The sequence below is a fragment of the Xenopus laevis genome, chromosome 4S, assembly GCF_017654675.1.
Source record: "Xenopus laevis strain J_2021 chromosome 4S, Xenopus_laevis_v10.1, whole genome shotgun sequence".
NCBI lineage: Eukaryota > Metazoa > Chordata > Amphibia > Anura > Pipidae > Xenopus > Xenopus laevis.
Genome location: NC_054378.1, coordinates 102,296,650 through 102,323,687, shown reverse-complemented (window position 1 = coordinate 102,323,687; position 27,038 = coordinate 102,296,650). Strand labels below are relative to the sequence as shown.

Genomic DNA, 27,038 nt, shown 5'->3' with positions numbered 1-27,038 from the left:
TAATAGACAAAAGACAAAAAAAATAATCACAGTATAATACAGTATTCCAAGATGCTTGAAATTCAAAGAGTCTGTAATACAGCATTACCAAGATACACTATAAAGAACATACAGATAGCACCTGTGGCTGTACGGTGTTGGATTTTTATTAAGGTAATACCATGATCAAGGTGCCTTTCATAATTGAAAATTGGAATAGTACAGTGGCATACTCCTTTTGATTGAGTATGAGGGAGGTATTGGGAATGCAAGAAGGAGTAAATGCATGAAATATCAGACAGTCTTTTCTATGAACTGTTGCATTTTACATAAGCTGATTCTCTGATCTGACTCAAGTGCCTCATTCAACACATACTGTATCTGTTTTCTTATATAAAAGTCTGTGGCACTGAGATACTTCTATATTCTCTGCTTAGTTCAACCTGTTTGTACAATTGTGAGATTAACTTGTCCTCCCAGAAGAATCTGTTTGGAAGCATATTATTCTTAAAGGGATTCTGTCATGATTTTCAAGTGTGTAGATTTTATTTAAAAATTACACTGTTTACAAATAATTCACCCTACCATGTAAAATGTAATTCCTAATTCAACAAGTGAATTTTTTTTTAGTTGTAATATTGGTGTGTAGGCAGCTTCTCAGCTCATTTTGCCTGGTCATGTGCTTTCAGAAAGAGCCATTGCTGCACTATGGAACTGCTTTCTTGCTATTGTTTCTCCTGCACTATGGAACTGCTTTCTTGCTATTGTTTCTCCTACTCAATGTAACTGTCGCAGTGGGACATGGATTTTTACTATTGAGTGCTGTTCTTAGATCTACCAGGCAGCTGTTATCTTGAGTCAGGGAGCTGTTATCTGGTTACCTTCCCATTGTTCTGTAGTTAGGCTACTGGAGGGGGGGAGGGAGGTGATATCACTCAAATTTGCAGTACATTTGTAAAGAGTGGCTGAAGTTCAACAGAGCACAAGTCACTTGACTGGGGGCACCTGGGAAACTGTCAATATCTCTAGCCCCATGTCAGATTTCAAAATTAAAATTTAGAAAAATCAGTTTGCTCTTTTGGAAAATGAATTTCAGTGCTGAAGTCTGCTGGAGCAGCACTATTGACAGATGCATTTTGAAAAAAAAAACCATGTTTTCCCATGACAGTATCCTTTTAAGGGTTTCAATGCTGGGGAGTGGTGAAATGTTTTCCAGAAAACTACTACTAGATACCGTATATCATGACCTGGATGAATGAAAATCTTCATAGACATATGAGTGTTATTCATTAGAAACACAATTGTCATTCAAGTGGTGACAGTGTTGAGAGACTTCACAGCAGAACTGGATAGGTTGGATGAATATAGTATGTATTTTCTCTGGAATCATGTTTTATTATTTGGCTTGGTTCTGGCTATAAATATGGGTAAAAAAGATCTCCTACTGATGATGCATGATGTTTCACCACAAGATATTGTCTGTACTTCAACCAAACTCACACCTTGGTGCACAAGACATGGCATTCACTACACGGGTCTCATTCAGATCTAACTTAGTAGGGTGTTTCTAACAAACATCTATGAATCATAGAAAGTTCTATATTAGTTTGAGATAGTAGTTCCCTAAAACATCTTACTCACTTGAGGCAAAAAATTACAAATAGTTTTACAGGTGCATGAAATGTTTCCAGGATCAACTATATCTGCAAGTCCCAGTTCACTCTGTGGCATGCCAGTTTGCCCTAATTCTCTCCTCAATATCCTTGTGTTTGACGGTCTCAAATGTGTTATAAAGCATGGTCTCGGAGACTAAATGACTGCTTGCTACATGTTTGATAAGATGGCAATCATAAAGAGGGTTTAACTTAGGACCCACCTTAAAGTGGACCTGTCACCCAGACACAAAAATCTGTATAATAAAAGTCCTTTTCAAATTAAACATGAAATCCAATTTCTATTTTTTATTTAAGCATTCATAGCTGTTGTAAGCTCATTTAAAAATCTCAGCTGTCAATCAAATATTGTCTGCCCCTCCTCTATGCCAGTGGCATAGAGGCGGGGCAGACAATTACTTTCACTTTCCATTCAGCACTTCCTAGATGTCACTGCTCTCCCCACATTCCTCCGTTCTCTTTACCATTTAATTGTGTAGCCAGGACATGGGGATGGACATCGGGTCCCACATTCTGGTGCACAAACAAGATTCTGAGATGATACAAGGCTTGTCTTAATAACAGTGTCCACAAAATGGCTGCTGCCTGCTTGTTATAATTTTGAAATCCCAGACTGAAGGAAGCAAGATTCAAATAATTTATATAGTGTAATTAAAGTTCATTTTGCTTGACTAATGTGATAAAATAGGATTTTGAATAATTTTTTTGGGTGACGGGTCCCCTTTAAGGAACAAAGTCTTGTAGGTCAGGGACTCAACACAATCACTAATAATAAAAAATTCCACCCTACAATAAATCTGCTTTCTGGAAACCAGATGTTTGCCGGCACTAAACAAGCAAAATGAAAAACACACATACAATATGGCTGAATGAGTTGTCTAAGAATAATCATCATTTCTAAATCATACTTAGAATATATTTTTATATGAACACCTATTTCAGGTCAATATTTGCATAGAATTTCAGGTTGAGTAAATCCGTGGTTCTTCCATTCCCATGGCTTTTGCTATTTAGATACACATGAATCCAAATAGCAATACACATGAATTCCTTTTAGAATCAGGCTAAGGCAAACAAAATACCCAGTGTATCTTTTTGCCTTCAATGTGCCCTAGATGTTTTGGACTTACAGTATGTCCCATGCCAGCTAAAAAAATGTGGTTAAAGGGGACCCGTCACCCAAAAAAATTATTTCAAATCCTATTTTATAATGCTAGTCAAGCAAAATGAACTTTAATTACACTGTATAAATTATTTTAATCTTGTTTCCATCGGTCTGGGATAATTATAACAAGCAGGAAGCAGCCATTTTGTGGACACTGTTATTAAGACAAGCATTGCATCCTCTCAGAGTCTAGTTTGTGCACCAGAATGGGGGACCCAATGTCCATCCCCATGCCCTGGCTACACAATTAAATGGTTAAGAGAACTGGGGGAATGTAGGGAGAGCAGTGACATCTAGGAAGTGCTGAATGGAAAGTGAAAGTAATTGCTTGCCCGCCTCTATGCCTAGGCATAGAGGAGGGGCAGGCAATATTTGATTGACAGCTGATATTTTTAAATGAGTTTACAACAGCTATGAATGCGTTAATAAAAAAAAGAAATTGGATTTCATATTTAATTTGAAAAGGACTTGTATTATACAGATTTTTATGTCTGGGTGACGGGTCCACTTTAAAGCAAAATATTCAAAACAGTGGGTTGGACCAACCTGCATGACATTTAAGGTCGCCATACACGGGCAGATAAAGCTGCCGATATCGGTCATTTGGACCGATTTGACAGCTTATCTGCCCGTGTATGGGGGCTTCCGACGGGTCTTCCCGATCGATATCTGGCCACGATATCGATCGGGAAGGTTTGATTTTTAACCGACCTGTCGGAGCCCCTTGGCCATACGGCCGAACGTTCGAATTACCCCCAATATAGCCATGCCGTTAGTGGCATATCGGGGAAAGATCTGCTCGTTTGTCGATGTCGCCAAACGAGCGGATCTTGGAGTCTATGGCCACTAGTAGGGTGTGATGTGGGAACATTGATAATGTTTTCCTAAGAAGAAATTCCACACAGGGAACTGTATTATGAAGTTCGTTAGTATTTTTGAATGGTATGGGGCAATCTATCAATGTTCAAATTCAAGTCATACATTTTTTGGTGCTAAAACTCACAAACTCAAATCCGTATTACTGAAACTTGAATTTTTTGAGGTTAATATAGGTGCAAACAATACAGATGAAAATGACGAGTAGCATTTTACATGTTTTTAACCTTTGAGTTTTTTTATAAATACACTCACATTCAGGTTTGGTATGTTATCGAGTTTTTTAAATTTAAACTTCACAAATATGAATTCTGATGATGATGAATAGGCCTCTATCCCAGGTTATGTTGCGTTACATATTTTGCTATAAGTATTTTACAATGCAAGTCCTGAGACACAGAACATTATAACTTATTTGGAACATTTACCTTCCCAGCAAATCCTACTCATAACATTCTCAGTCCCCATATTTTAACCATGAAAATATTTTTTGTGGGGCTGGTCAACATTTCTTTTTAGCAACAAGCTCCCAATTCTCTATTTTTACTAACCTTAGTTCTGCTTTTCACAATTTGCTAAAATCTGAGTGGTTTCTATATATATTTTCTGGTATAAAGCTGAAATGCCCTTTTGTCTCTTTCTATTTCTTTTGGTGTCTCTGAGGGAAGCCACATAGATGATGACTTTGTACTTTAAAGGGAATGTCAACCCAAAAATAATGTTTTGCCTAATAAAAACAGTGAAAACAGTGTTTCAAAACAGTGTTTGTCTGTCCCTTTTTTATTCTCTGCCCCGATGGTTCAGGCTGTTGATACAATGTAAGACAAGGCAGCTGATTCACAGATCTGTCTTTGCTTGGGAACCCAGGCTCAAACATTGTTTGTTTAAAAAGTAACAACTTTTTGAGAAAAAGACCGAGAGTGGTCTGAAACGTTGGCAGGTGTTTGGGGTCAGAGCCTATGTTCCAATAAAGGCATTTTAAGATAATAAATCTTTGACTGGTGCCATCAATTACTATATGTGGTCTGATTGAACGGATTGAAGTTGGAAACCGTTGGACGTGCATCGGATTAAAGCAATTTGGAGGTGAGGGTGCTGACTGTGAAATTTGTAAAAAGTAACAACTTACAAATAACTTTAAATACCCTGAACATTTTTAATGTATATTGTAATGTAATGTATATAAATGTATATTGGAAAGTTGCTTAAAAAGGTGTTTTCTTTTATCAGGCAATTTTTTTTAATTTAAGGGTTGACTTGCCCTTTAAAGATATACATTTTTACTGAAAAATTGTAATCATAAATATTTATCTGTAAATATTATATCTTGCCTTATTAATTGTGTATATACAAATATGAAACCATTTATCAAGAAAGCTTGAAACCTAGGCTTTTCCAGATAAGGATTGTTTCCATAATGTGGACTATATGTGCATAATGTGGACTACAGATGAAGCCACTTGGATTTGTGAGTTAAATGCGTCATGACTCAGAGTTAATTGAAGAAACTGTGTTATCTAAAGTTATCTTAACTCATTTAATGCATTTAACCTTTTCATTAGCATACCAAAGCACCATTGTTCACAATGGTGAATGCTTTAATTAGATGGGATGTTGTGTCACAGTTTTCTGTGTTAAATGAGATAAATGGGATATCTGTGTTTAGTTATTCTGTGTCAAACAGACAAACCAAAGTGGCTGCATCTGTATATATGAAATATAATTTATAAATTATTCCATCTATTTAGCCTATTTGTTCTAATAGAAATAGGGAATGGCCATGAAATAGGCCAAATGTTTAGAAGCAGGAGAGCCCACTGACACCTGTACCCCCCAGGATTTTCCTGGTATCCCGGTGGGCCAGTCCGACATTTTGCACAGACAGGCAGACAAGCCCTGACAAAAATGGCTTTGGTTATTTTATAATCTTTCTATCTGAGGAATCAGAGGAATAAGAGGGAGTGATACTGTCAAAAGTGAAAGGAGATTGAGGGAATCAGTAAATTATAGCAAATGTGGTTGGGACAAAGATAACAGAAAATTATGGTGCAAACAGAAAGCAAAGTGCCTAGAAAAGGGGCCAAATATTGTAGAAAAAAAGAAATACATGAAAGAAGTATTTTAAAGAGAGGGCAATAAGACAGTGTAAAAGAATATCACAAGAAAAATCACTTATTTGACTACTCATATTTCTATTCAGACCTCTCCTATTCATATTCCAGTGGCTTATTCAAATCAATGCATGGCTGCTAGAGTAATTGGGACCCTAGCTACCAGAATGTTAACATTGCTCTCTGTGTCACACTAAAAGCTCAACATGGGCTCAAGCCCATTTAAACACAAAGCACATGGGAGAGGATGAGAAAGGGACAGGTACAAAGGCAACAACAATTAAAATAAAAAAACATATCAAACATAACAAGTATGGGAAAACATGTAGGGGCCGATTCACTAACTTCGAGTGAAGGATTCGAAGTAAAAAAACTTCGAATTTCGAGTCGTTTTTTGTTCTCCTCGACTATCGAATTGGTGTAAATTCGCCTAAGTAGAATGATTCGAATAGATCGAGCGCAAAAACGATGTGACTATTCGCCATTCGATTGTCGAAGTACTGGATCGAGCGCAAAAACGCTGCGACTATTCACCCATTCGATAGTCGAAGTACTGTCTCTTTTAAAAATACTTCGACTGCCTACTTCGCCACCTAAAACCTACCGAATTGCTTTAAAAGCCTATGGGAAAGTCCCATAGGCTTGTTTTCCAAGTTTTTGATAGAATAAAAAGGCATTCGATCGAATGAAAATCCTTCGAGCGAATATTCGATCGAGCGCCTATTCGCCTGGCTAATATTCGCCAATTCGACTATTCTCCAGTGCGTAAATTCGCCCGAATTGCCTATTCGATTCTATTCCCCAGTCGAATTTCGAGGGATTTAACCCCTCAAAATTCGACCCTTGATGAATTTGCCCCGGAGTGTAAAACTGAGAAGATTTATAAGGTAATGCTAAAATAACAAAGATGATAATATTCTGTTAAAGTATGAAGTCTCATTTGCTAATGCATTTTTATCTTACAGCATTTCCCCTTCCCCATTCTTCCTTTTTTCAGTTAATTTTTCAAACCTCTCCAACCCAGCCCTCAGCATTTATTTTTCCTGTTTCTATGTTACATAAGATTATTTAGCAATGGTGTTTCTTTTGTTTTCCCTTTTTCTACGTCCATATTGAAAAAATCCAATTGGGTTTCTTTCTTATGATCTTTATAGAATAGAGCACCAACAATGGTACCCACTCATTGTTATTGACTCCCTGTAATCTGGCATAAAAACATGAAGTCATGAGCTCACAATCAAATTTAGGCTTTGCTAAATGGCTTATAGGGGTGATCCTGGCCCCATGCCGCCTGAGACAGCTTGCTGCTGCCACTCCCCCCCGAACACACCTTTTTGGGGGTTGGAGGGAGACCGACTGGGTCCAGGACGCTACCCCAAAAAAGTGCAATTGAGCTCCCTGTGCTAGAAGAGCTGAATTTCTAGTTTGAAAAACGGAAATTCGGCTCAAAGTTATTTGTTAAAGTTGTTCAGGCAGCAGCGCCCTACTTTTTACCAGGGTCGGCAAAAATGCCACTCCTGGTAAAAAGTAGGGCTCTGCTGCCTGAACAACTGACCACATTGGCCCTGATGGCTTAACAATAAGTAACTACATATTTTAAACAAATATAAATTGCAAATGTGCCTTCTTTGGAGAGCCAATGCACTTGTAGCATGAAAAGGCATAACTGTTGCTCAAAAGTTGTACCAGCGCACCTCAGCTTCCTGTTTGCTGCACAGTCTAACAGCAAAGGCTTGTTGTAGCAAAGTGTATAGGCAGAGACTGAAGAGAAGATGGTAAAAACGAATATTTCCGGAAGGGGCATGGTGCTGCTACTGACAGCATGAGCAGGGAAGGAAACTTAAATACAACCAACTGACAATTTCAGATAAAAAAAAGTGGATTCTGTTTTAGTTATCTTTCAGGTAACAGAGTATTATGTTGAGTAGATACCTAGGGCAACATTAGAATTTTGGGCTTTCAAAGGATTAAAGAGAAATATGGGAAAATACATGTTTTAACAATGACTAGAATAACTATAAACTCTTGATACTTTGCCAGCTCCAGCTCTATAGACTCAATAGACTCAAACCAAACAACTTTTTGTTTTATTGTTGGTGAACCTTCAGGAGAGGCTCCTAAAGGCAATAACATGCAATAAGATTACATGTGAACTGTAATAAAAAAATGACAATATTGAAGGTAATTAAGGCTCACAGTAGACCATTTTGGGGAATGTACCTAATCCATGTCCTACCTACAATTCATCAAGTGTTTTACATGCAAATAACAACTTGTCATGGCTCAATACTTTATCATATATATCACATATCATATCAATCTTTGGCATTGCATGCTTCCTGAACCAGGGTTTAGAAAATGAAAAAAAAAACAGCATCATTAGCACAGGCTCCTTTACATGCTAATGCTTATATTTAACATGAGAAACATTCAATTTAGTAAAAACAATACTAATGTTAAAATAGAAAAATAAACATGTGTTCCCCTTTTTCAGATCCATGGGAAATAGTACTGTTCAACAACGTGGGGTGCCATATCTGGAAAGCAGCAAAGAATTAAAACCAAAGGCAGAGTACACATTTGAGTGGTTGTATATGGAGGTACATTATTATTTAATGAGAAATGTAATGGATTTGTAAGAGTTGCATATAAATAATTATTTTATCAGATTGTGTTTATTTCCTTTAGGTTACTATAACACGTACAACATAGAGATGCAACATACATAACAATGTAGCCTTTGTAAGCATCACACAGCATACAGGCCTTAGGGTGTATAGAACCGCACCATCACCATGAGCTACAGAATATCTACTTCCAATGGCATATACAGGGTTGTCATAAAATACGTGGGGCACTGCAGGAAGGAAAAATATATGTAATTTCGGAATGTCCAAACTGTGACTATCCTAATATTGCTAAACTACAAAACTCTGCCTCCACCCTACTGCTCTAGCCTGTCAATAGGATGCTCAAAGTTCCAGACCAACAGCAACCTAAAGGTTTCAGGTTGAACATCTCTTATGTATAAACTAAAAATAATAGACACAGCATGATATGTGCTTTGTACTTTCATCAGCATTAATGCAAACGCTCTTCCTGCCCAATAGATCTCCACTAGTCAGCCCTCATCTATCAATAATCCTGAGAAAGAGCAGCGACATTTCTGATGCACATTGGTATCTAAATATCAACAGAGTGATTTTTAAAACAGGACAGTCTCCATGTAAATGGGTAGTACATTATGTGCTTCTTTTGCCGTAGAATGGTTACGCTCAAGTGTCCTTACTGCCTCATAAGTTACCAACTGTTGATTTATGCCCCCCATGCATTTCTACTTACCCATCGCCCACCACTACGCATTTAATGGCCTGCATTTCTCATCAAGTCGATGATCTTCTGTTTGAGACTTCTACTGCCACTAAGAGGAAAAAGGGAAGTAGCAAGATGCAGAGACAGAGAGAGAAGTAGACCACAAGAGAGCAACACTGCGAAACAGGAAAACATATTTGCTCAACCATAGAGGAACTACATTTGTAACCCTTTATATACCAGACATTACTAACCTGCCGCCATGTACACAACCAAAACAAATGGTCTTTAATTTAATATATCATTTTAATTAGTTGTCTAAAATAGCTCAGTGAAATAACAGTAGAGAGAGCAGACTTTACAGCTGGTGGGGGACTGAAAGAGCAGGGTCATATGTAGGTTTTAAAATGCCATGCAGCTCCCTGGGGTTTGGAGTTTCCAGAAAATATTGTGTAAATGTAGTGGTGCTACCCCCTACGGATTGGTGGGGGTGAGACTGGGGTGGGGGTTGCCTATTTGCTCTGAAAGTCCTGAAAGCCCAGATTGAGGGTCAGTTATGGGGAGATTTGAGATGAACATTTATTTGCTGCTCTTGATATTATTGGAACTGTAGCTGAATGGCTGATAAAGAAAAAGAATGAAACCACTGTGGATTGTATGTTTAACACAGAATATCTAAACCTATTTATCCCACTTATCCCATTTAACACAGAAGATTGCGTTACAGCATCTAAACCTAATGAAAGCATTCACCATGTAAAGGCGCATGTAACTAAACCTCTAAGTGGAATTGAAAAGAAAAATTCTCTCAACCACTGGGTTCCAATGAAATAAACAGTGAGTTCCAGTTAGGGGATTTAGCTCTCGTGACAGTATTCTATGTCAAGGTGGCCATACACGGGCAGATAAAACTGCAGATATCCAATTCGACAGCTTATCTGCCTGTGTATGGGGGCTTAAAGATCCGCTCGTTTGGCGTCATCGCCAAACGAGCGGATCTTTCCCCGATATGCCACTAACGTCATGGCTATATCGGGGGTAATTGGAACGTTCGGCTGTATGGCTGAACGATCGAATTACGATACGCCAAGGGGCTCCGACGGGTTGGTCAAAAATCAAACCTTCCCGACCCGTCAGAGCCCCTTAGCGTATCATAATTAGATTGTTCGGCCATACAGCCGAATGTTCCAATTACCCCCGATATAGCCATGACGTTTTTGGTCCAAACGACCAATATCGGCAGCTTTATCTGCCCGTGTATGGCCATCTTAACATAGAATACTGTCACGAGAGCTAAATACCCTAACTGGAACTCACTGTTTATTTCATTGGAACCCAGTGGTTGAAAGAATTTTTCTTTTCGATTCCACTTAGAGGTTTATTTTTTATCATGGCACCTTCGCTAATCATAAAGCCAGACAAATAGGAATCATTAGAGTATCAGTCATTCAGCCACAGTGGCTTAAATCTCTAGCACAGCAGTAGTATTTGTCATAAATCTCAGGATGGACTTTCCAATTTATCTAGAAAACAAAGAATTTTTTCCCCCAGATCTTTCCCTATGTGGCCATCAAAATAAGCCCCCATTGCTTCTGCTCCAGCTCCTCTAAGGGCTACTCTACAGCTTGGTTCTGTACCTCTGCTATAGCCTTTAGGATATCTTTAGATAATCTGTATTCTAAAGGTTAAGACAACAAGTAAAAAAACTAATGGAAATGATGTAGCATGCCCCATTTGCCTGCTCTGAGCATCTTGGGGAGTATGATGTCTTCTTTGCCACCATGCCCTCTGTATGTCCAATGCTGTTAGCTGTATGTCCACTTAGATAGCTCCTCATGGAATAGGTGATATTAGACAGGCCCTTCCTGGGCAATGGAGTTACCCATCTGACCCTGGCAGATCATGTCATTTTTGGGTGGCCCTGTCTGAGGGACATCCAAACAACATCTGTGGGGACCAGCAACTGCTAACTACGCTAGTGGGTCTGGTTGATTCATTGACATAAGAATTACATTTAGATATAACCACCCTTGGAAAAGGAATGTCTTAAAGGGCATATAAAGTCTAAAATAGAATAAGGCTAGAAATGCTGTCGTTTGTATACTAAATATAAACATGAACTTACTGCACCACAAGCCTAATCAAACAAATGATTTATGCTTTCAAAGTTGGCTACAGGGGGTCACCATCTTGTAACTTTGTTAAACATCTTTGCAAGACTAAGACTGTGCACATGCTCAGTGTGGTCTGGGCTGCTTCGGTTTCGTCATAAACAAAGCTGCTTGAGTTCTGCATGGCTGGGAAGTAAGGCGGGGGCTCCCCCTGCTGTTCATAAGTATGATTGTTTCCCTGCTTAGCAGTTAGGGACCATCTGATAATTCCTATCCACAGCAGTAAATGAAGGGAGAATTTCACTGCATACAGTCAAGTTTCTTATAAAAACTGTACACATTTTTTTATTAAAGTATATTGGACATAGGTTTCTTTTTCATTAAAGAAAGTAAAAATGGGATTTTATTTTTTTGCCTTTACATGCCCTTTAAGCCACAAAAACACACTCCAAGGCCCTTTATAGATGGGCAATTCCTATTTTTGAAAAAATATTCATAATTTACCACTGATAAAAACTCTTTTGCAAGAAAATATTGACTCTTCAACACATTTATCATACGTCTTTGCTTCAGCCATTTTAACCATAGCTGTCTATTCAATTTCATAAAAATTTACTCTGCTCACAACTCTTTTCTTGCGAAAAATAATGTCGACGTTTTTAAAGCAACAGTAACACCAAAAAATGAAGGTGTTTTAACGTAATGAAAATTTAGTGTACTGTTGCTCTGTACTGGTGTATTTCCTTCAGAATTTAACAATAGTTTATATAAACAAGCTGCTGTGTAGCCATGGGGGCAGCCATTTAAACTCAAAAAGGAGAAAAGGCACAGGATACACAGAAGGTAACAGATAAGCTCTATAAAATACAGAGTTTATCTGTTCTCTACTGTGTATACTGAGCTTGAATGGCTGCCCTCATGGCTACACAGTAGTTTGTTCATATAAACTGTAGCAGTGTTTCTGAAGCAAATACAGTGCAGTACAACAGTACATTATATTATCATTCCTTTAAAACTAATGCTTAGATGTTATTGTTCCTTTGACAGAGTAAAACAAAGTACATTATCCAGTGACATTATGTTATATCAATGTAATTTGTCTTCAATATTGACCACTGTTTTACATTCCATCATCACTGATGAAACAACATTCTATGGAATTGGTTGCCATATTGAGCCCCGAAAATATCAAAGTCTATCTAAAAATAGAATTCAGTTCTGTTTTGATGGGTTATAGATAGAGCATACAAATGTCAGAAAAATCCCCACCTCCAAATGCTTCCTCTTGTACCTCACAGGCTGGCAGCAGAAGTATGTCCCTGAAGTAGAAGTATGTAATTATATATATATATATATATATATATATATATATATATATATATATATATATATATATTAAAGGGAATGTTGTACTCATCACTAAATATTTTTAAATTATGAACTGGGATGCAGTGAGGATATGATCACATAATACAAAAACAGCATAAACAAATACATGCCCTGTACTATGATCACCTCTGTTTGCCTGTACTATTTTATAATACATGCCAGCTATGTAAAATATATCCTTTTCCTTATCCCGAGGCTGGAGGTAAATAAGGAAGTAGTTCCATAGCCGACCTAGGGGAATCAACAACGCTGTCACTTTCTTTGTCGCTTTAACTGGGCTACTTTGTTGCTTGAGACTTCTTCCTTTTAGCTCCTACTTCTCCTTCTCTATACCAGCAGGGTGCACTGTTGCACTCTCTCATTCAGTCAGGAATTCCACCCTCTAGGTAGGAAAACATATATCTACTATTAGTAGCTGCTGCTGCTAGTGCCACCTAGGGGCACATTTACTTAGCTTGAGTGAAGGATTAGAATAAAAAATACTTCGAATTTCAAAGTATTTTTTTGGCTACTTCGACCATTGAATTGGCTACTTCGACTACGACTTCGAATCAAACGATTCAAACTAAAAATCATTCGACTATTCGACCATTCGATAGTGGAAGTACTGTCTCTTTAAAAAAAACTTCGACCACCTACTTCGCCACCTAAAACCTACCGAGCACCAATGTTAGCCTATGGGGAAGGTCCCCATAGGCTTTCCTAGCTTTTTTTGATCGAAGAAAATCATTCGATCGATGGATTAGAATCCTTCGAATCGTTCAATTCGAAGGATTTAATCGTTCAATCAAACGATTTTTCCTTCGATCGTTCGATCGAAGGAAATGCGATGAATCCTTTGACTTCGAGATTCGAAGTCGAAGGATTTTACTTTGACGGTCGAATAACGAGGGTTAATTAAGAGTAAGTAAATGTGCCCCCTAAATTGATTGTTACCTCATGGATTAAATGTCAGTTCAGGGTACTGGCAAGGGCAGACTAATATCCACAGGGCTGACAATCTGATCTGTAAAATGGAGTGTGCTGGAACAGGATGTAAGAAAGAGGGTATTATTTTTAAGATGCTGTTGCAATAAATTATTTTCAAAGGAGATGTCTAAAGACTTTAATTAGATAGATATTCCATTAATAATGACTATTCTGTGCTGTATCCAGCAGAGGGTACTAACGTAGCACATCATGCAGGCTTAATGCCAGTGAGCCATTATGTCATTTATTGGCAGGTTAAGAGAATTGGGCCATCATTTCATTGGGTGAAGATTTAGGGCAGGAATGTCCCCAACTGATTTTGCACTGAGCACTTTTTTGACATTTTGATACCTGTCAATGAAGAGCTGTTTTGACACCTTGTTTAATGTTTATCTGTGCATCATCATATATTCCTTGTATTAAACACCTCAGCTGTGCTTTGTGCTGGCTTATCAAAGAATCCGTTTAGTAGATCAGGGAAAATACTGCTTCCCTCCCAGCCTGTCTTTTTCCATCAAGTATAACCAATTATTCATGCTATTGGCCTGGGACTCTCACAATAAATGAGCTGTTTATACAAGAGAAATATCTTAGGCTTGCTATTAAAATATTGAATATCTCAAGGAACTATAAGGAAAACATTGAAAAATGAATTATACTACTACTTCTACTACTAATAATAGTTATAAAGAAGGATAGTAATTATTAGTAGCAGTATTATTGGGATAGTGACACTGACTTTCCAGATTTTATTTGCCATTATAGCTAGGGTTGCCACCATTTACTGAAGGGGGACAGGCAGATGATGCTGAAGGGTAGACTGATGACTTGGAAGGGGTGGGGCACTGACGGTCTAGGGGCTGTCCAGAGATGTCAGTGGCAGGACTGGGGAGTGGCAATCAGCAATTGTCCGATCGCCGCATTAATCTATGGTAATCCTGCCCGGTTTCCCTAATTTGGACAAAACCTGGCTGTCCGGGTCAAAACTGGACAGGTGACAACTCTGATTAGAGCTCTAAAAATTTATCATTTTTCTTACATTCTAAAAGTGGCCTTTGCCACCCCAGACCCCCATTACTGACTAGCAGGGCCAGAAATAGGGGTAGGCAGAAAAGGCACTTGCCTATAGTGCAACGATTGGGGGTGCAAGGCATGTACCTATTGAAGAGGATTCCACCTACCCCTTGTAGGAACTTTCTTTTCTCTGCCAACTCTCTGCACCGATCCGGTCTCTGACGTCACTACACACACACGTGTTTGCTCAAGTCCAAGCTTGGTCTTCCTCTGCTGACTAATGTTAGAGACATCGATTCAGGCAGTGCAGGAGTGATAGGCTGGGGTGCCAGGAGCCTGCCAGAAAACCTGAGACTACAGACCCACTCTCCAAATGATTTTTCCTTCTCTACTTATTCGCTTCACTTTACATACTATCACCTATCCTTCCCCCATTGTCCTGCCATGGTATAGATATATACAAGGCATATGATTGAGCAAAAGGGCATTTTTGACAACTGGGAACACTGGGAGTCTTCCTTGTGCATCAGTCCGACACTGAATGACATGGATCAGTAGCAGAGGAATTTTAATTTTAGTGAAGGATCACCTTTTAGTTATGCCATAGGCATGCAACTTTTTGTCAACCTGCACATCACGTATAGAGAGACCTAGATAACATTAATCAGTTGTTGAGATAGAGTCCTGCATGGGTCTTTATTACTAGACCAACACAGATCTGAACTGAAACTGTGCACTTTGAAGCATCAGATATCGCCCAACCAAGAGGTTTCCCATAGCCAAGCAGGCCCCTGCTGGAAGTCTTCAGAAGTGACGTCAGTGGGTACCTGGACAGGACTCAAGGTTGAGAAAGGGAAGCTAAGAAACAGAAAACTGCACACTAATATAAGGTATGGGTAATAGATAAACAAATTACATCACAACCAAATATCCATGTAAATCTGCATTTTCACTCTTTATAGAAAATATGTATGTTATACTGTTTGTATAAATACTTAGCTAAAAGAATAAACCACACACCTGTATTTTCACAAAAAAAGTGAAAACACTTTGATATGAAAAATATGCCATGTGTCAGTTTCCCTTCTATTAGTGCTGGCGTTGTGCCCAGGGTATGATCCCTCTGGTAGAGATTGCAGCTGATATTCCATGCTGTAACCAATTCTAGCTGCCTTCACTATTTATAATGAAGATTCCCAACCTGCTGCCTTTCATCTGTAATTGAATTATAACTCCATGCATCTCACTGCCTGCTGAAAATGGGAACTGGCAGTTATATATTCCAGCTGAGGGCCCCAGAATTAATACATTACCCTGGGCAATGTAGAGGTTTGCAGAATAAAAAGGGAGTTCTTTTACCTAGTATAACCCTATTTCCTCTGAGTGCTTCCCTATCAAACTACTCATCTGGGCTCATGACTCGCTATGCAATGAAGCAAGCAAACATCAACTTGAATATCTCTACAGCAAAAAAATGAAGGAGGAATAAGATAACATGTGTGGAAGAGATCTAAGATGATGAAATCTATAGTGAAGAGAAACCACACGAAAGATGTGATGATATGAGATGAATAATATATTACTTATATAAAGTCCTTGGAATTCTCTTTAGAGATTCAGAAGGCAATGACTGAGATACTGGATATATGAAGCAGACAAGTGTGTAGGAATCTAGGGCCCCCCATACAAGTATGGAAAAAGCTGCCTCTTGATATTGTTCTCTATCCTGTCCTAATGGCATTTCTGCTTTTGGTTCCAGAACTGGAAGATAAAGGTGGGGAGAGTGCAGCATTCTGTTAATATATCAGTTAATAATTTTATTTATACTGGAGTAGGGACCCTGAGGTTTAGAAATGTTTACTGAGGCAGTTTCCCCTGTATTTGGACACCCAAGTGGTCCTCTTAATCACCCAGGCAGCTATGTCTCATTTACTGCCATTGCAGTGCAAGGTCTTTCCCAGTAGGTGGCAGAGTGTAGTTGGGATTGGGCATATCGGGGTCCCAGAAACAGAGTTTTGCACTGGAACCCTGAATCTCAGCAGATCTGCCCAAGTAAAAAATGTGCCACCTGAATCAAAACTGTACAGCTGGCAACTATACACTAGCTTAAAAATACAAGAACTAAGTTTTGGAGGCCCACCAGGGCCCCCCTGCCTCCACACAACCCCCTATACCCCCCCCCACCTCAGTAGCAACCCTTGCGTGTTCGGAGCCAAAGGGGGGCAAGATCAGGGGGCAGCCTGACCTGTAATCGTGTACAGGTTTGGGTCTGCAGGCCCACTGGGTTTTTACCCATGTCCTGCCACCACCTGTCTAACCCTGCAAGAACTTATTTGCTACAAGAATACAAAGTATTGAAGGGTCTAGCAGAGAATAATATTTTTTGCTGTCTGTAATGCTTCTATTTTTTTCAAGGTCTAATAAAGCACTGATCCACCTCTTATAGGTTGTACAGAAATATACATACAGCAGTAGGTATAAAGGTCACTACTCTCTGTAAAAGCCTTCCAGCTCCATGCTTATTGTAGATGGGATGGTTGGAAGCACAGGTGCATGCCCTCTGGCCTCTGTCCCTACTGGTCTGAAAGCTGCACATAGGCAAGAAATGATTGAAACACTCTGTATGTGCAACAGTGATGCATTTGAGTAGCAGGACAAGTGGCCAAGACAAGGAGGATCATGAAGGTACCATGTTCTGAGACTAGTAGCTTTCATGCTGCAGGGATGCTGTATCTGTGGTTTTGTATAGCAGCCCTGTAGCTATAAATACAAGCTATAAAGCATTTGTTACTTGGTACAGGTATGGGACCTGTTATCAGAGTGCTTGGGACCTAGGATTTCCATTATTTGGATCTCCATGCCTTAAGTCTAGTAAAAATGTTAAATGTAATTGTTTAATGTTTAATGTAATCATTAAATGAACCCAATCATATTGATTTGCCTCTAATGAGCATTAATTACAGTATATCTTATTTGGAATGCTTGGGACCTGGGGCTTTCCGGATAACAGATCTTTTAGTAATTTCATACTTCATAGTGTACCTTAAGAGAACTAGAAAATAATGTGAACATTAAATAAACCCATTAGGCTGGTTCTGCTTCCAATAAGGATTAGGATCTCAGTTTGGTGAAAGGTAATGTTTTAGTACTACAGAGAAAAAGCTAATCGTTATTAAAAAATTGGATTATTTGGATAAAATGCTTTCTGGTTAACGGAGCTTTCTGGATTACGGGTTTCCAGACAGCGGATCCCATACCTGTGGTTGTACGAATGAAAAGGCTTAAGAATTTAAATATGTGTGTGTGTGCAAATCTATATGTATGCAGATTGGATAGCCTTTTTTTTATTTACTGCACCAAGTCACAATTTTGCACTTCTGATTTTTCTCATGAATTACATATAAAGGACTGGGTAGGTGAAAATTGACTGGACGCAACTATAAAATACCCTGGAAGAAACCAGAATTTCAGCGAAAATATTTTACAAGAAAATAGTGATTCATTTTAATGTTTTCTGTCTCTGGTCCTTTTTCATAATCAGTATTTAAACGTTCGTGTTATTAAAGCTACACAGAATATTTAACAGAATTCTTTAACCATTATAGATAGTAGTTATAGATTAATCAAATTAAAGTGTTTTCTTTTTGTAATGACTGTATTCATAGCAACAGCACTTCAGGCGTCGCCATCTTTTATCTGCCTTATGCACATTGCCAATCAAATCCATGCTTTACTTGACTTAACATGCCATCTAGTGGTAGCTTTGGGTACAATAAACCCATTTTCACCTGCAACAGCAAAACTATTCTTTTCAGAAAAGCCATAGGGGCAAATTCACTAAGCACCGAAGCGCCGAATGCTAGCGTTAATTCGCTAGCGTTTGGCATTTTCGCTACTGCGCAAATTCACTAACGAAGGCTGGCGTAGTTTCGCTAGTGTTACTTCGCAACCTTACGCCAGGCGAATCTTCGCTAGCGACGAAACTACGCAAATTCACTAACTTGCGGAATGTACTGAACGCTACCTTTTACGCTAGACTTCCTTCGCCACCTCAGACCTGGCGAAGCGCAATAGAGTAGATAGGGATTGTTTAAAAAAAAAGTCAATTTTTTTTCTAAGTCCCAAAAAACGCTGGCGTGTTTTCTACATGATGGCTGATAGGCTGAAAAAGATCTAAAATTTTTTGGGGCTCCCCTTCCTCCCCCCTACATTTCCTGACTCATGGCAACTTACCTAGACAGTGGGCACATGTGTAGGGCAAAATAAAATTTTTATTTGCTGATTTGAAGGTTTTCTAGGCATTTGTAGTGCAGATACGTGTTCCTCCATTGAAATTTGAATTTCGCGCCGTATGCAAATTAGCCTTCGCTAGCGTAACTTCGCTTTATATAGCGAATCAACGATAGCGCAACTTCGCAACCTTACGCTACCCCTGTGCGCAACTTCGGATTTTAGTGAATTTGCGGAGCGCTGGCGAAACTACGCCTGGCGAAGTGCGGCGAAGTTGCGCCTGGCGCAACTTCGCATCTTAGTGAATTTGCCCCATAGTCTTCTAATGCAATAGTCTAATGAAAAAGCCATAATCTTCTAATGTAAAAGCCAAAAATGTATTCTTTTCAGAAAAGCCATAGTCTTGTAATGTAAACTGTATTCTATTTACTAATTACCAATTCAGTCAAGTCAGGTTGGTGTTTGATATCAATTTTGTATATATCAAACAATGCTCTGATGGGGCATTAAAATATAACAGAAGAGCAGTCCTTTCATCATCATCATTTATTTATAGAGTGCCAACAAGTTACGTAGTACTTTACATATAGGGGCAAATTTGCTATGCGCCGAAGCGCCTAACACTAGCGTCAATTCGCTAGCGTTGGTCATTTTCGTTACTTCGCAAATTCACTAACGGACGCCGGCGTAACTTTACTAGTGTAACTTTGCACCCTTACGCCTGGTGAATTTGCGCAACGGACGTAACTACGCAAATTCACTAACGCGCGTATTGTTCTGAACGCTACCTTTTACGCTAGACTTCCTTCGCCACCTCAGACCAGGCGAAGCGCAATAGAGTAGATAGGGATTTCTTCAAAAAAAAGTTAAAAATTTTTCTAAGTCCCAAAAAACGCTGGCGTTTTTTCTATATTATGGGTGATAGGCTGAAAAAGATCGAAACATTTTTTGGGGCTACCCTCCTTCCCCCCTACATTTCCTAACTCATGGCAACTTAACTATACAGTGGGCACATGTGTAGGGCAAAATAAAAAAATTCTTTGATGTTTTGAAGGTTTCCCAGGCATTTGTAGTGCTGCTACATATTCCTCCATTGAATTTTGAATTTGGCGCCGTATGCAAATTAACCATCGCTAGCGTAACTTTGCTTCTCTTAGCGAATCAACGCTGGTGCAACTTCGCAACCTTACGCTACCCCTGAGCGCAACTTCAGATTTTAGTGAATTTGCAGAGCGCTGTCGAAACTACGCCTGGCGAAGTGCGGCGAAGTTATGCCTGGCGAAACTATGAATCTTAGTGAATGTCCCACATAGTATAGTAGTTTATAACGAACAGGGTTTACAGAGTACAATAGGAATAGAGGTGGCTGCTCACAAGAGTTTACAAACTAATGGTTAGGGTACAATTGAGACATAAGGATTTCAGAAACAAATTTGTGATTTATGATACAGCTATGACTGATAAATGAGAATACATTGAATAAGCTTCTCTAAACAGGTGGGTCTTTAGGGAGCATTTGAAAGTTTGGAAAGAAGGGGAAAGTCGGACTATCTTTTTAGACTGAATGGCAGCATTGGCAGAAGCAATGGAAGCAATGGAATATGCATACAGACTAATATAATATGGGTATGGGATCCGTTATCCGTAAACACATTATCCAGAAAGCTCCGTATTACAGAAACTAAGATACAATTAATTCTTATTGGATGCAAAAACAACTTTTTGGACTCATTTAACGTTTACACAATTTTCTAGTAGAATTAATGTATTGCAGAAAGATCCATTATACGGAAAACCGCAGGTCCTGATCATTCTGGATAACAGGTCCCATACCTGTATAGCAAATACTGGGCAAGGGTCTAAGATCAGGCTGATCCTATAATGAAGAGAGGTAAAGTGAGTACTTTGAACTGGCTACATAAGTATAGAAATAAAAGTCAGAATAATAAGGGAAGTAGGGCTGGCTGTATTGGAAGCAGTAAACTAGAAGGCAGTGTAACATTGTAATGATGACATAGTGCAAGTCTCTATAACAATTCAGGTTAAAGGGCATGTAAAGGCAAACAATAAAATCCCATTTTTACTTTCTTTAATGAAAAAGAAACCTATCTCCAATATACTTTAATTAAAAAATGTGTACTGTTTTTATAAGAAACCTGACTGTATGCAGTGAAATTCTCCCTTCATTTACTGCTGTGGATAGGAATTATCAGACAGTCCCTAACTGCTGAGCAGGGAAACAATCATAATTATGAACAGCAGGGGGAGCCCCAGCCTTACTTCCCAGCCATGCAGAACTCAAGCAGCTTTGTTTATGACGATCCCTAAGCAGCCCAGACCACACTGAGCATGTGCACAGTCTTAGTCTTTCAAAGATATGTAACAAAGTTACAAGATGGTGACCCCCCTGTAGCCAACTTTGAAAGCATAAATCATTTGTTTGATTAGGCTTGTGGGGCAGTAAGTTCATGTTTATATTTAGTATACAAACTACAGCATTTCTAGCCTTATTCTATTTTAGACTTTACATGCCCTTTAAAGAGTCTGTGTGGACCAAGAGGATCAGGATGAATAATATATGCAAGATCCAGTGCATGGCAACATACTGTAACATGACAGGACAACTAGATTATTGGCCACTCTTTACAGACTCATTTTATAGTCCTTTTAAACACAACCTGAATATAAAATTGAATGCAACTTCACCAAGCTCTTCCCTTCTACAAGCTAATATATATTAGTAGAGGCTGCACAGATAAATTTGAAAATCTGGGGTGCATGGGACGATATAATTGATACGAACACACCTCGGGACTCTACTTTGTTAAATGACCTACATGTATGGGAACAGAAGCTAGCACATGATCATTCCCCCCCCCATGTACCCCTGTTTGTGTTTGAGTTAAAAATTAGGAAAAAAGGGTTTGTTCTTCGTTTGTGAAAACCATTGATTCAGACTCTCACCTGGGTGAAGAGTCGCTCAACCCATATGAATAATCAATGTACGCTTGAATATTATTGCAAACTTATCCTTTATTTCTGTATGTTGAAGATGTAACCAATAAATAAAAAAACTTGAAAAAAAAACTTCTAACTGATACTGAAGGGCTGGCCTCCTGCTGTTAAAGGAACAGTAAACCCACAAAATAAAAGTGTTTTAAAATTGTTAAAATATGATGTACTGTTGCCCTGTACTGTTATAAATTGTTTATATCATATTTATTCATATTTCTCATATTTCTATGAAGTAGGGCTGCTTTACCTGTTGCTAAAGTAAAATGCCCAGTGCCCACCGACAGCTGGTAACACTATGGGGGTTATTTATTAAAATCGGATTATTTTTTTTTCTGGTCAGACTTTTAAAGGGGGAAATCACAATTTTTTGATTCAACAATCCAAAGATTTGGTGGTTTTCAGGAGATAACCCTAAAAAGTTGCAGTTTTCGGCAAAAAAATCTGAAAAATTCATACGATTCAGATTTGTTATTACAAAGTCTTTTCCCACACAAGTAATTTTCAGGAATATTTATTGATTTTACTTCGACCGCAAATGGTCGAATTCGATGAAAAAAAACTTCGACTTCGATATTCGAAGTCAAAGTAATTCAATTCAATTCAATGGTCGAATTTCGAAGTATTTTCAACTTCGAAATTCGACCCTTGATAAATCTGCCGCTGAGTCTATGAAGAATTGATTTAACCAGTGAATAAACCCAGTCAGATGGCTTTGCTTCTAATAACAGTTTAATAATTATATCTTAGTTGGGATCAAGTACCAGGTCCTGTTTTACTGAGATAAATGAAATAATTTTTAAAAATTTGCATTGTTTATGGGAGATGGCCTTCCCATAATTTGGAGCTTTCTGGGTAACAGGTGTCCGGATAATTGATTTGATATTATAGCAGTGTTGCTGCTCTTTGTTATCCAACCTGTGACTGCACATTTCCCCACAATTTTATGCATTTTCTGTTTTTTCTCTCAACAATGTAATGTATACAGTAACTACATTAATGTATAGTATAGGTATGTGATCCATTATTCGGAAACCCATTATACAGAAAGTTCCGAATTACGGAATGGCTGTCTCACATAGACTCGATTTTATACAAATAATCCACATTTTTAAAAATGATTTCCTTTTTCTCTGTAATAATAAAACAGTCGCTTGTACTTGATCCCAACTAAGATATAATTAATCCTTATTGGAAGCAAAACCAGCCTATTGGCTTTATTTAATGTTTACTTGAACTTAAGGAATAAAGATCCATTATCTGCAAAACCCCAGGTACCGAGTATTCTGGATAACAGGTCCCACACTCGTATTTGTAGGATAAAGTTTTCATAAGACAAATTTCAAAAATTACACTCAAAGGAGAAAGAAAGCTCTAATTAATGGTTGGATAGGTTGATGATAATGACTTACCCGATACCCTAGTCTGGTTCTTCAGTTAGCAGAAAACTGTTCTCTAATACGCATGTGTTGACTGCTGGATTTTGAAGAAAGAAGAAGGGAGGAAGAAGATTGTTCAATCGCAAATCCCCTGGGTCGGTGCAGTTTTCTGCAAACAGGAGCATCTGCTTGTGGTATCAAGTAAATCATTACTATACTTGGGGGTTCCCTAACATTTGGCACCCCCATGAATTGGCGCTTTCATTCTGCTTTAAGTAAAGTGGCTGCATTCATTTTGGTGCTTAAAAATTCACAGTGCTAATGATCAATGAATTATAGACAATTTTAATGAACTCTAGTAATTAATTCCATAATCTCCTGCTGCTCTTTACACTCTTGGTTGCAGTTAGTCATCTGCTCATTATTCCCAATTAAAGTGGCACAATAATTCTTCCACCTCCCCACACTGAGCAATATGCCTGGTTGCCCTTACAACATACCCCTTTTCAGCACTTAGTCAATGGGTTTTCACAGTCATTATCTATAATATAACACATAGGTATCTCAACAATCTCTTGTCCACAGAAGGCCTTTATTTATTAGAGACACATTTATATAAAGACCATAACGTGACATACTGTAAAGTGCTACTGACAATGATCACATGTATCTGTATCTCCACAGACAAATGCGCCGGTTCAGACAGAACAGCCCGGTATCCAAACATCAGGATCTCTCAGAAACGAGCTATTTGAACATATTAAGGTGCCAATCTCTGAATTGTGTTCTGTGGCCGGTCTGACCCTGATATCTGCTGAGTGACAAACCTCTGCATCTGTAATGATAACTGCTCTGATTGCTCCCTTCCCTTATTTCACAATGTCTTTATACTTGATTGCAAATAAAAGTGTTGGAGCGGCAGAATTTACACTCAGTGAAGATAATAATTATTACTGCTCTTCCACATTATAACCCTGCACTATCAATCTTCTTGCCTCCACCACAATAAAAATGCCTCATTTCCTTTTTCCACTGCAAGTTGTCTCATTCTCCTTCTAGCTAATGTCTTTTGTTTGGGCATCAACTTTAAACCCCACTCACTAAATTGACAGGATTCAACATTCCCCATTCATCCATCACGACTTTATCCTGTTTCCTTCCTCCAGTTCTCATTTTAAGCTCCTCATTAAAATTGTCTCCCACTGCTTCCACCAACTGATCAAACCCTTATTTTTCCCTTCTATCCCAGGATCTGCAGAATGAGATTACTGAAATAGTAGCTGATTTGGGTGATATTAAAGGCTTGGTTGATAGGTAAGGCGGGTCTCAATGTTCAGACCTGGGGACATTCACTCACACATTAGGCCTAAGTCAAAATAAACAACTTCAAACATTAATAACAATAATAATAATATAATAATAATAACAATGCCTCACCAATTTCTTGTGTTCACAGTCGTAAGACCCAGAGGGACAATGAGCTTCTCAGTGATTGCAGAAAATTTAACATGTTTCCAAAGGTGAGAGTAATTACTAAAAATTACTAAAAATCAAGAAACTGATGCCATACAATATATACAGTATTAAGCCAAAAGTACCTGGACACTCTAAAACATAATGTCCTTAGTTAAAGCACTCACCGGTGGGTTCCAATTGTCTCCTAAAGAAATGTCATCAAAATAATTTATAGGGCATAGGGGTTTTATGGGTGGCAATGGGTCTCCAACCACCTGGCCATGGACTGGTGACGAGCTGTGGGCTGTGTCAAAATCAGGTCGCCTCTGGTCCCGGCTGCAGTCTATAATAGCCATGGCCATGACAACAGCTGTGCAAAGCCCAGGAAGCTTTCTACTGATCGTGACAAGGACCAAAATACTGTTTGGGCAGTATACAGTTTTTTGGTAAGCCTGTAATGGACCCACACATCTCCCCCCCCCCCCACTGGGGACCGCTGCAATAGGCAAAAAATCTGGGTTTGGCCAATTCCCTGGAGAACCATGGGCCGGACTGTCAATCTGTGGGTTCTGGCAAATGCCAGAGGGGCTGCTATAAGGACCCATAGAAAGTAAGTATTTAGTGGGCTGGTGGGGCTGTTTGGGCCTCCATGTGGGCTGATTGGTCCTCCGTGTACCTGAAATGCCAGGGCCTATTTTAATTCTCAGTCCGGACCTGCTGCCTGGATGCATAATATTGACAGTAATGTTTGGTGGAGGAAGGATAATGATATGGGGCTGTTTTCCATGGTCTGGGTGGGGCTACTAGTTTCACTGATGGCAAACCTTAAACCATTCTTGACAATTCTGTGCATCCTACTTTGTGGCAGCACTTGGAGAAGCCTATTTCTTGTTTCAGGAAAATGTCCCTGTGCACAAAGTAAGGTCCATACAGAATGGGTTTGCTGAGGTGGGAGTGGGAACATTTTTATTTGATCCACATGGATCCCTTACTGAACATCTGTGGATCGATCACCAACATCAGGTCAAATGCTACATACAGCTAATAGGCTTCTGAAACTCGTTGCAGTCACTGTAGTGCAGAACCTGCCAGAGCAGGGACAAGATGCAGAGTGCAAAAATGTGCACCATTCTCAGTGTTCCAAAATCTTATGACGAAAACCTTCCCAGAAGAGTAGATACTCTTATATCTGTCTTTATATTATTACCCATGAGCGGGAAATGACGTTAGACAGGCATATGTCCAGATACTTTTGGCCATGTTTTGTAGTGTAGAGTGAATTTATAGGATCATCATTATAGTCTCTGGTCATGATTAGCTAATGTAGCGGAAGATCTTTTATGCCAAGCAAATGTTTTCTACAGTGTTTAGAACAGGTATGGAACATGTTATCCAGAATGCTCTGGAACTGGGGCTTTCCATTATTTGGATCTCCATACCTTAAGTCTAGTTAAATAGTTAAATTTAATTGTTGAATTAAATCATTTAATCATTAATTAAACCCAAACATATTGATTATCCTCCAAGAAGCATTATTTGGGTTCTATTTTTAGAAAAACAAAATAATATTTAAAAATCGGAATTATTTGATTAAAATGGAGATAGCCCCAATTGGGAGCTTTCTGTATAACAGGGTTCCGAATAATGGACCCCATACCTGTAGTAGTCAATGGACGTTATCAAGCACACAGGGATATCTTCCTTATTTGTAGCATTGAAAATGGTACAGGAACTCAGCCTTTCTTTGTACATGTCGAAGTTGCAACAACAAAAAGCAATCAAATATGCAAATGTAACTGAATATACAAATAACCCCTATTTTGCTAATTTCTCTCTAATTGGCTGTATCAGGGTATCCGATTGCTGATTGAGAACAAATTTGTGAAGAAAGATGCCAGCCACATTGCCATCTTCTTGTTCAGTAAAACAGCGATAGGAGAGTACCTGGGTGAAAGGTCAGAAACTAGAAAAAACGTATCCCCTTTTCACTGCCGCCATATGCAATTTCTGTATTTTGAGGTCCCTTGTAGCTTTTTTTTTCTGTTAGACCTACATCATATTGTTACTAAAGGATCGGGAAACACTGGTAACTAAGTGGTATAGAAATTGAATTTTTGTGTAATTATACTTTATAAAAGCACCATAGTTGTCCTTGCTCTGCTTCCATTAACCTTTATTCTGCTTTCACGGTTCTGCTTGATAAGTCTTCTGCTTGCTACAGTGTGTAAATGAGAACAATGGAAGCCTGGGGTCTTTTAGACAGAGTATCATTGCTGCTGCTCACAAAATCAAGTCTATTAAGAATAAAATAATTGCTTTATTATAAAGATCCGGGTATAAAGTGTGAAATGCCTGTTCTGTTA

The 27,038-nt window shown here is 38.7% G+C and overlaps 1 protein-coding gene across 5 annotated transcripts in view; it reads right to left on the bottom strand.

The window, feature by feature from the left end:
• LOC108715797 (ras-related C3 botulinum toxin substrate 2) overlaps positions 1–27,038 on the bottom strand; it is a 65,125-nt gene that overhangs the window by 16,285 nt on the left and 21,802 nt on the right. The window contains exon 1 of one of the 5 annotated variants that reach the window (XR_005961003.1): positions 9,147–9,258. The exons of 1 other annotated variant lie outside the window; for it this stretch is intronic. Coding sequence is in view for 3 of the 4 variants with exons in the window: in XM_041561663.1 (XP_041417597.1) it covers positions 9,147–9,181 (35 nt within the window). In the remaining variant the exon portion in view is untranslated. Of the gene's footprint in view, positions 1–8,529; positions 8,595–9,146; positions 9,263–27,038 lie in introns of those variants that run through there. 3 more of the 5 variants (XM_041561663.1, XM_018261266.2, XM_041561661.1) reach the window with 3 other exon arrangements.